The following is a 12,237-nucleotide window of genomic DNA, read 5'->3' on the forward strand; positions in this document are numbered from 1 at the left end:
CATAATAGCAAGCCATTTGGTTTTGCTATAACCAAGCATTTGTAGATATTCCGATTCAGTTTCGGTACAAAACTCCTTAAGAGCTCCAACTAGAATCGAGTTAATAAAAAAAAAAAATAAATTAATCTTCACAATTACGCTTTTGTTCAAAACGGGACGTCTGGTCACGTTATCCATGATAGGCGTTACTAATCGCCAAAGGCCAAATTTCCAACCTAACCAAAATGTGAATACATAGACAAATACTTGGAATTCATTGAAAAACACACAAAACTGATGAACATTTGTCAAAATACGAGTACGGAATTACTTGAAGTAGTCAAGTATAAGAAGAAATTTTAACTGGCCAATGTGACGAGGGGAAGCCGTTATCGAATTTTATAGCTTATTATCCAGGGGAAATTTGGTAGTCGAGGGTGTATCTAGAAGGCAAGTTTCCTAGTTGGAAAACATTCAAGAATGATTCAAAATACGAAGTGCGTACTAACTTTTGCAAATAACCAAAGATAGAGACACTTTCCCAACTGTGATCGCGAAGGTTAAATCAAACTGACATGATACATAAAGAAGAATCATGTATTAAGATAAAGTATATTCAAGAAATAATTAAACCACATCTTATCTTCTTATTCTTATATCTTATACTTTTTGAATTGCACAACAATATCACTTTGTCCTTAATTTTTTTCTATAATTGATAAATGACCTTTTTGTGACTAAATCAGTGATCAGTGATTTACTGTCTTCGTTACTAGACGCTATTGGCAAAATTCTAATTTTTCCTTATCCAAATAATTAGTTGTCATTCGTCATTCCGCATTACTTGAAATTTGCGACAAATCATCTACATAGACGTCACTCTCACTATCGCTATCCGATGCCATTGTAAATTAAATTTATAAAATTGTAAAAGTATGAATGAGATGCTCTCACATTAAATACTGATAACTAAATGCATCCACGTGAGGGCGACAAAGAATGATAAAAATATTATTTTTTTACAAACCTAAATTATATTAATTCATAAAATTTATAAATTCATATCATAGTCGTGGAAATAAAAACTATGAAAATCAAATATTGTGAAAAAAAATTACTGGAAGATATGAATGAATTGAATACTCTCTTGTATCGAATTTCTTCATAATTGGAAAACGAGGTCTAACAATTTTTGAAGAAAACAGCTACTGGCTAATACCGCGACGAATAATGAGTTATGTCGTTTTCGAAAAAATAAGTTTCGATGTAAATGGATCTCTTCCTATCTGAATCAGACAACACCAATGCTATATTTTGGTTTGTGCAGTTGAACACTATGCAACAAACAGCAACAAATTCGAAACAGCAGGTGAATGGAGATATGTCAATATTATTAAGGAAAATGGAAATGACACAACAAAAACAAATAAATGACATGATAACAGGTTCAAGACGGTAAAAATGGTTAATGACAATATGAATTAAAAGAAGAAAGCAACAGAAGAATGAATGGATAAAATAAATGTAAAAATGATTAATAAAATAGATAACATTTTTATACCACACAATATATTAACACGACGATGGATGAGACCAACAAAGAAATAGAAAAAGAATCAATCAATCGTTGAAGTTAACAAAAACATGAACGAGAAGGTGAAACAGAAAGAAACCACCAAAAAAATCTTTAATTTCTAAGCATTAGATTCAGTTAAATGAGAGAGATACAATAAAATTGCATAATGCAGTTGTCAATCTATTCATATAGAACAAAATATACCTTAAACAGCTAAGAAAAGTTGACTATATTTAAAATTCCTCCCAATAATAATAGTGTATGTTGGTGCAGACATGGGCAGACTCTAAAGTTGCATAGATCTCATATGAAATTATTGATAATAAAATTGTAAAAAATTTTAATTGATTTTAATTTGAAGAAAATAAACTCACTTTTTGGATAAGAGAACATTAAAATAATCAAATAGTATGAAATAAATTATAAAACATACCGTTATGCAAACACGTTCATTATTATTTCACTAGGACAACCGTAACAACGCGACATTATCAAACTGCACATTATTCACTCCACTTACCATTCTTTTTTTAGAAGCATTTTTCTCCATTTTTTCAACTTCACTAATAAAAAATCTAAGTAAGTGTCATATGTTACAAGTCTACTAATATTTCGAGACATCATTGATAATCGTTTATTGTTTGCTTGTAATCGACCATTTATATGAAAAGCATCTCAGTATATTATACAACGTTACCATATTGGTTTGTTATTGATTTCATTGTTCCTGTTACAAAGGTATTAATGGTATATATCTATATGTTGTATCAAGACCAGTTGATAATTAAGCATTTTTCATCCTATAAATCTTACGACAATTCAAGATGGTGATGTTACATGAATACCATTTCATATGTCGAATAAAGTCACTTAATACAAATAGATAGAGATACAACAGAATAAATTAAGTATCAAGACTAAGAGAGAAATAAATCTAAACTCATTTCTTACTAGTGCTTTTAGCTTCTCAACATTCGCTGGTTTGTTCTTGAAAACTTCGCGTTTCCAGTTTCCCATCTGAAGTCCAAACAAATGAAATCTGGGGATCTCGGTGGCTATTCAAATTCTCTTGTACTTAAAAAAATACTTGAATATACTGTTTATACCAACACTACACCAACACTCACAATTACACTGTCTGACGCGCATTTCGATAACCAAGTTATCGTCTTCAGAGATTGAAGGTAAACATCGTCTTCAGAGACTGAAGGTAAACTGTTTTCCTTGATGTAGTGGTGGTGTAAACAGTGTATTCAATATGAATATCACCAACGTTTCCAGAAATTGCAACTAAGTGAGAAACTACTTGGTAATACAGCAGATATACACGAATAGGTATTTTTTTATGGGGAGACTCACCATCTTATTAGAAGATATCTCTATTCTGGACATTATTATATACAAAATAACCAATTTTGCCCTTTTTTCTGGAAAATTTGTAATTATTGTACTCTATTAAGTTCTCCGTCAAAGAAACAACACCTTTATAAACTTTCACTTTGTTGGGCATTATCTCATCAAGTGTAAACTTTTTTGCTCAATATTCGGTCAATTCCTGTCACTTCTTAACATAACCATATATTCATCAAAAGTAGTATTATGTTATTAGTATTACTACTAGCATTGCTATTCAGAACAGCACTATATTGGATCGTAAAAGTTTTATTGCAATGTGCAACACGAATCTATATTATGCTGACCATGTGCTTTCGAGCAGAAAAGAATCCACGGAGCTTGAAAGAGATTATATTTTCGAATATTTGACACATTCAAATATCTGGTTCCAATCTTTGAAATTTAAGGAGAAAGTAAAGCATTTAGTGCCAAAGTGATATGTCTAAAGATAAAGATATATACAAAGTTATGATATTGGCAGTTCTGTTAGTGTAACTAGATGAAAAAGTCTAATGATGTCCAAATGGAGCGGTGACTAAACTTTTTAAAATCATGTTCTATTTTCAGGAAATTCAGTCAAGAATTAATGAGTCTTCCAGATTACCTGTTATAACAAAAATCATAATTTCATTTATTGAGCCATATTGTCCAGTTACCGCCAGATGTAGGACATTGCTTTTCTGCACTAATCTTTCTATTTATTTCTCTAAATCGTCTTGACTTTAAGTCTCTTCTGATTTTAATTTAGCTTTTTTAGAGAGGTAAAAATTTGACGTTTAAACCTGTCTTTATCAAAATATTTCGGAACCTCAAATTTTTACCTTGATTAAAAAACTAATTTCAAATCAGAAGAAGTCAAGATGATTCAGAAACATAATAATATCAAAAGGACTAAGAAATAAGAAATTAAAGAAATTTAATCTTCGACTTCTTCTCGAACTTGATTTCCACATTGTTATCTTGTTCTTTATTATTATTCTTTAAGAATAAGTCCTAACCAGCTTTCTCGAAGTACGTGTCTATCGGCTTTATTTTCAAATCAGATATCATTATTTCGTTTCTAATTCGACCTTTTTGTCTTATTCCTTCTTTATTTCTCAAAAATTTCAACCGCAGGATTTTTCGTTTTACAATATTTATTATTATGTCATTATTCACAACAGATGTGGACCGCAGGGTTTGTTTTTTTATTTTTTTCGTCAAAGTATTCTATGAAAGTGAAAGATGATTGGAATCTTGTTTCTTGTTCTTACTTTTTGATTTTTATCTTGTTTCTTCTTGTCTTCGATACAAATATAGAGTATTGTGCAGATTAAAATGCACGTTCAAATATATCGTATCATTCGAAAATAAAACGTTATCACTGAAATTGTTATTCGAATGATTATTGCTCTGATTCATCATATATTTACAGACTTCATTTCTGTGATCACAGTCAACTCATAATTGGAATGTAATTTATATAGATGGTAACTCGCTTTTTCAAGATTTGTTTTCAATACATACTTTTGTATATAATCCCCGCACTGTAATGAAATCACAATTTGTTTTAAGATATCTTTCCATGTCTTAATTCACTATATTTACTTTCCATTAAACAAAATAATGTGCAAAACTCTTGTTAATACTATGGCTATCACCAATCACCATGAAATGTTCAATTCTCTCACTTTCAATTTTCGTATTAAAGTTATGCAATGAGCGAGTAATGATGACTACTTCTCATGATGATGACTTTAGTACCACATGATGTAATTCATCCGAATGAATAGTAGCCAATATTTGCGAATAGAATACTACACTTTTTCTAAAACATCTGGACAAAGAGTTTCTGACCTAAACCTGCAAATGTCAGGATATATTAATATAAGTAAGAAAATATATTTGTGCATGTGTTAAGAGACTCTTACTAAAATTACTGTTTCTTTTTAACAGTCGTATAAGTGAATCTTTGTGAAAAATTTTTTGAAAATAAAATAATAATGTTCATCGACTATCTGCAAAAAGGTGAAGCAGTAGAAGAAATACATTACGCATCCTTGATTAACAAGGTCAATGTAGAAAATGGAAAAGTGACTGCATTTTAAAAAATGAAGAAAGTGCTTCTCTGTCCATCTTCTAACACTTCGTTAATCGTCATGTCGAAAATTCACAAATTACACTTCGAATTGATGAATCACATGCTGTGGTAACCAGCGATTTTTTCGGTTCCCTAACTTTGAATTTTCACTTGCAGGAGAGATATTTTCATCAGAAGAAGATGTTATCTTCTACTTAATACATAATACGCATATATTGAGGAGAGAGACGACAAGTATTATTTGAAGGGATTAAAAAGGTTAGAGCACTGATGGACTAAATGTATAGACTCAGAAGGAGAATGAACTTTTTTAGACAAATCTCGTCTTAGTAGTACGTCTTATGCTTGTTGTACTTGTAATATATTTCGACAATTTTTCTTACTCACTCTACCTTGTTATTTCTAATGTCATCGACATAAGCTTCAGCAACTGCGGTTGATTCACATCCTCCTAGTCTTTTCATAGCAGTAATGTTTCCACCTCAGATGTTTCCAAATTCAGATTCTTGCAGTTTTAGCGTCGAGTAGAAAGCTCGTATCGAGGACAACTTGCACTCTTCTTGTTTAATATTCAGAAAACAATTTGGTTCTTGCGGTATCTTCCAACGCATAAAATTTTAGCTAGCAGATTTTCTGTTATGCTTGCAACTAACTAACTAACTAAAATATGTTAGGAGCAGTTTGCTACGCATTAAAAATCTAACATTTCCCAGTTTTTTGTATACCTATATAAAAAGCTAATGAAAATAGGACAAAGCAAACCTAGGTTTGATTGAAAAGATAGATTTACTGTTACATCGATTATAGCCTTGGTCCCCAGTTCTTGGATTCATTGGTGTACATTTGTTTGTGAAATCCTTGACTGTGCAATTTTTTTCAGAATAAATAAATTTTTCATTGGTTTCTTGCATTTAGAATTCCACTCATCATTCTTAATTTATAAGATGGCACCAGCTATTCAAATAACTAATACCAGAATTAGTTCCTTCAATAATTTCAACCCATATCTAAATCTAGGACTCGAACTCTTACTTTAGCACCCATTTTAGTATAATTCGCATATGGAATGTGAATTATTGTCCAGCTCAAATCTTCCTCATTTTATTCTTCCGAGTAATCACATAAATATAGAGAAGTGGTAGCTCCTTCTTAGATTGTAAATAATCAAATTTGTTTACTAGGTTTTATAAGTGCTCTTCACAAGTTATACTATGCAAAACTGAAGGTAAAACACTTTTTAGACCAATTTTAAAGCATGGTATCATGAGAAGTACAGTTATGATACGGTTTGCTATTCACTATCTCAAAAAACTTAACCTTTTGACTATTTTTTAGTGTTTTCCATTCACAATATGTGCAATGTCCTGTTCTCAAAGCCTTGATTTTGCTAGAGTCTGGGCTTCCCATGAACTCGGGTCCTAGATACATAGTATTATTATCAAATTTTTGGACTATTATCGTTTTGCATGCTGCTCTTTTGCTTTTTAGAAGTTTAGTAAGATGGACTTGGTATACAATAATGGCCCAGGCTGCATATCAACTGGAACGACTTGATTTCTTCAATTTATGTTCTAGTAGTTGTAGTAGTATGTTAAAAAATACAAACCTAAACTTAAATTGAGGTATAAAACAATAAATATTCGTAGCACATAAGTGAATTACAACGAAAGAAAACTAGAGAACGTAAACAATGTAAATTTGCAAGGTGAATGGATGCTGGCTGACTAGCGGAAGTCAGACCACCCGCAGGTTATATATTTTCTACCAATTAATAAAAGTGTTAAGGAAATACATCATATATATATATATATATATATATATATATATATATATATATATATATATATATATATATATATATATATATATATATATATATAAGTTAGCGACGACCTTTTGATATATTAATGCATGCAAAATGCAAAATGTTCTTGATTTTAGGTCTCTTCTGTTTTAAAATTAGTTTTTTTGATAGTTTTTAAAAGAAAGATAAATTTTGTCGTTTCTACTTTTCTTTAAGTCTTTATCCAAAATATGATATTGACACTGACAATTTGCTCATTTATATTGATCTATAGATAAAATCCATCATGAATATCAAAATAAGGATTTAATCAACTTTGTTCCAATAAGAAAAATTAATTTTTCCTTGTTTTCCACATCTCAAATATATTGAATCTATTTATACAAAATAGAGCTATAAAATTTACTTAAATTATTTAAATCTTTTTTATCATTTATAGCTTTCATGGTCCGTTAATGCAGTTCTATTTTTTTAATCGTATTGATGATCCTTGTACATATGGTAAGGAAAAATGTTTTATGTTTTGATGTTTCGTTTCAGTTTTCTTTTTAAATTGATTGTAGTATTTATTTATCCTTTTCTTGAATATGTTATTTATTATTTTTTCCGGATAATTATTTTCTTTCAATGCAGTTTTTAATTTTTCAATAGCTAAGCATCTAAATTCAGGATCTGATTGTTGGATAGATCTATCAGCCAAACTTATTATCACTGATCTTTTTTGTGACATAGGATGACACGAATTGAAGTTTAAATATCTTGAGGACCAAATTGGTTTCGTATACCATTTTGTTCTTATGTTAATGTTAATTTTATATAATACGACATCAAGAAAATTGATTCTATTATTTCGCTAAACCTCGATTGTGAATTGAAGTTTTTCATGATAGAACTGCATTAACGAACAATGAAATATCAAAAAAACATAAATTCAATTATAAAGATTCAAAAATTCTTGAAACGGAATCTAATAAACGAAAAAGAATTTTTAGAAATGATTCACATTCATATCAACGAAAAGCTATAAATGATAAAAAAGATCTAAATAATTTAAGTAAAATTTTATTCTTATTTTATATTCATGATGAAGGTAATCTATAAATCAATATAAATAAGCAAATTGTCAGAGTTAATATCATATTTTGATAAAGGCTTAAAGAAAAGTCGAAACGTTAAAATTTATCTTTCTTTCAAAAACTATCAAAAAAAACTAATTTTGAAACAGAAGAGACCTAAAATCAAGAACATTTAGATGCATTAATATATCAAAAGGTCTGGGCACTATAATAGATTATTGGGAGGAAATACAAATTTAATAAATATTGATAATCTTGATTCAAAATATCCGGATATTGTCCCGAATAATCAGATTGGTCATAATATATGTAGTTCCAATATTTTACATTCGTTTCATTGATATTGTAACGTTTTTCGTAATTACTTACAATCTTTCTATTCGTGGGGTGAATTAATAAGCACTGTCTTTTACGTTCTTAATTTATTTACACACTATACACTATTTATGATAATTCACTTAAATAATTTCTGTGATTACTTCACTAATTCGCTATATTCACCACGACTATTTATTTAAAACTTAATTAACTGCGTTTCATTTATATACCTAAATCAAATTCTATAAAGTTCTAGAACAAAAAGAAATAAATAAATGGACTTTCTTAAAAATTATTTGGAAGAAATACTGTGAATAAACCGCCTGCAACTAAAAAAATTATATACAAATAAACATATAACGAGTTTCGCCATTTATAAGAAATGTTAAAGTCGACGCCCAACAAGCTTCGCCGAATTTTTAAAATTTCATAGTAGTTGGACAGGATCGGCTTAGCAAACCTTTCTGCGAACTTGTTCGTAAAATTATTCTTCCAAATATTCAGCATATACTTAACAGTTGATTTGATTGGCCTGCCTAGTCGACTTAGATAAAATAACGTACGTGTTCAAACATGTGGAATTTGATTTAATTTAATTATATTTCATGTTAGTATAAGGACTTTGTCAACAGCTATCGAATTATATTTCGATGAATATAAAATTAGAAAAAGTCACAATCTCTTAAAACATTCGCTTAAAGTGAAATCTGAAAAACCCAAAAAAAAAAATAATATATATATAAAGATGAGAGCCCTAGATGGATCTGCCAGCATATGTAGATATGAAGTTGGAAATTTCGACACAAAATTGAATCATTTAATATTGATATGCATCGTTAAGTTTCTATTAATGATTCATTATCATTATGTTCTCCTCGTGCTTTTCTGTCTTTCTATTTGTATTTTCTAAGCTTCTAAGCCTTTCAATAGATGTTTAGTATTAAGTTGCAAACATATAAATATAATTCTTTTCTTCTCAAATGCCTCTTAGAACTTTTTCATCTCCTTCCCTTCTTCTTTCGGTATCGTGCCTATTTTCAAGTTTGGACTGCTATCTTCATGACAATTTGGTTGAAATAGTCTCTATCTGTCGCTAGTCGGAATAGTTGTTCATCTCCCAGTGAAGTCAATTTCTAGTATTTTATAGCCACGATAGCTTTTGCGACCTACTCATCTCCTTCCCCTAACCTTTCCCTGAATCAGGAGAAGGATGTGATATTTGGTACCTCACATTATATGCCCGAAATAATTGACTATTCTTATTTGGTGTTTAGGAGCTCTCGATCCTAAGTTAGCTGTCTGAGTACCAGGTACCTATTCATTACTGGTATGTGCAGACTGCGGGATCTTAAGGATTCTCCGATAGCAGCAAAACTCGACGTTTTTATTTTATTCATTAGCTTAGCATAGCTTTAAGCGTCAATGTCTCACATCTTTACCAAAAAATGCGTAACAGAGCGCGCCTGAACTGTGAGGTTTCTGTTAGTGAGAGCTGGTTTCCATTTGCTGAATGCCCTACGTGCCATTTCAATATTCGCTCTTGTCTCTTCATCGCACGTTGTTGTGTCATTTTTCAGTTAGCTACCCAAATATATGAAATGTGATATCAGTTCAATTGATTGTGATCGGAATTTGTTCTATGTTACCTGCAGTCATCTATTTCGTTTTCTTGATATTTATATGAAAACCCTATCTCGACCAGCCTCATGCACTCCATCTAGCACCTTTTGCAAGTTGTTTTATAGACAATAAAGCAACCCCATTATCTCTAGAGTTTTTAGTGGAGTACTCTCTGACCTCTATTATATCTCCTGCACATTGCAGACCTGCTACCAATAAGAGCCACAACGGAGGCAACATATGGCGATAATATGGCTCTCTTATCTTCCCATATAAACCTAATTGCGGCTATCGCAAGAACAGGATACTAAATACCTTAGTAAGTATTCAGACAAACACACAAACACACAAACAACTTGGAATTAAACTGAGTCAAATATAATGGCGTATTTATCGTAAATTCATTCTTTCACTAGAAAACAATATTCTCCTTCACAAAACCGTCCTAAAATCTATGGCATAGAATTATAGGGGGTGTCAGTAGCATCAACATAGCGATCCTTCAGAGGTTTCAAAACAAAGCCTTTACAGCCGTTATCGATGCTTTTACTATACTTCTAATAACATAATTCAACAGGACATCCTGTTAAAATCCATCAATGAAACCATTATCAATTCAGTGTAAAATACAGTGAAAGAATGTTGGTTCTAATGTGTTGGCTAACCAGTTAAAGGTAGATGAAGTTGATGAATTGCTATCTAATGATCTTAAAACATTATCTAGAAACTCTAGTCTCCATAGTTGTATTTATCATATTTAAGTTTATAATGTTTCAGATTTAGGTATGTAATGAAAAAACCTTGAATCCGCTTGGAATAGGAATCTTCATACCAGCGATAAATTAAATCAAATTCTGCCTTGTAATGCAGATTGCATATCTCTCTAGAACTTATTAAAAATAGAGCAATTGCAGTGAACGGTGGTCTGGAATGTCTGGAACCACAAATCATTTCATAAAATGAACCATTTTCACGATGATATTCACTTAACATACCTTCAGATTCTTGATTTGCTTTTTCATTTAACAAATAATGATAAATAAACAATTTTTCTCCATATTTACCTAACAACTGAGTCCTAATGTTTACAGAACTTTTTGAAATATTGATACAGAATTATTTGTAATTCGTTATATATTAATGCATCTTAATGTTCCTCATTTTAGGTCTCTTTTGTTTTAAAATTACTTTTTTTAATAATTTTTGGTTAGGTTGGTTGATAAAAAAATTCGAAATTTAGATGCATTAATAGAAGAAATAAGAAATTAAAGAAATTCATTATATATATATATATATATATATATATATATATAGTTTTTTATTGGGAACATGGCACACCAAAGTGGACTAACTTCAATATATTTTCCGAGCTTTCGAGTATTCATCGTCTGGGAAATAATTAATTAAGATTTCCAGTGATTTTGATATTATTAAAGCTTATAAAAATTTTGATTGATTGATTTAATTGAAATTAATTGAATTAATCAATATTTCTCTCAAAGTCAATTTGAATATTGAATTTTGAATTCCTAGAGTTAAGAAATAATCTATCAAAAATACGTTATGTACAATAATTGAATTGAACTCGACTTTAACGAACTTATATTTCACTATTCGCTGAATATCATACTTTATTTGAGCAGAATGTTTGTAAATTTGCTTACGCAAATTGATTTTTGGAAGCCCTAAAATTATAATAAACTAACAGTATGACAATATTTATTTAAGTTTATTATTATATATATATTTATTCAAGTTTATTGTTCCGTAATCGATTAATAAATTATTTAAACAGTGATAGCTTACATTTTAGAGCCCGGTAGAAATTAAAAATAAACATCATTATCAAACGTTCGGAGGCTGAGGATATAAGTTGAACCAATTATTTATAATTAGCTAAATGTGTAATAAACATTATAAGGATATAAGTTTGTTCCTTTTCTAATTGAGAGTTACAATAAATCAATATATATTCTTAAGTTAAGTTTATAATCCTTGACGACGAAAACACTTTATTAATCACTCATTCCAACTTATCAAGTTAAATATCCATATTTTGCAATACAAATTGCTCTACAATTCTATTTGGTTTGATGTTTGTTGTAAATAATAGTATTATCACATCAGCGAGTAGAGCTAGAAATATATAAAAATTAAGTCAATGATCGTGAAATGACTCCCTCACTTCTAATGGAAGCACAAACGAGAGAACTGACATTGAGAAATATACAGAGTTGATCAAAAAGACTTTACACTTACAAGCACACTATCTGATACGCGATTCAGATTAATTTTAGAGTAGTAAGCGGCATCGAAGGTTATTGTTAGTACAAACAAGATTGTCTATGACCATCAACTTATTTTACTTCCCGTTGATATGGTGAATACT

General features: G+C 30.0%; 1 protein-coding gene across 1 annotated transcript in view; it reads right to left on the minus strand.

Moving 5' to 3' along the window:
- LOC130448358 (chloride channel protein 2-like) overlaps positions 1–2,140 on the minus strand; it is a 56,214-nt gene extending 54,074 nt beyond the window's left edge. Inside the window, exon 1 of the mRNA XM_056785711.1 lies at positions 2,076–2,140. Within this exon, the coding sequence (XP_056641689.1) occupies positions 2,076–2,105 (30 nt within the window). The 5' untranslated portion in view covers positions 2,106–2,140. The remainder of the gene's footprint in view (positions 1–2,075) is intronic.
- Positions 2,141–12,237: the final 10,097 nt, after the last annotated feature.

This window comes from Diorhabda sublineata, chromosome 8 (genome assembly GCF_026230105.1).
Source record: "Diorhabda sublineata isolate icDioSubl1.1 chromosome 8, icDioSubl1.1, whole genome shotgun sequence".
NCBI lineage: Eukaryota > Metazoa > Arthropoda > Insecta > Coleoptera > Chrysomelidae > Diorhabda > Diorhabda sublineata.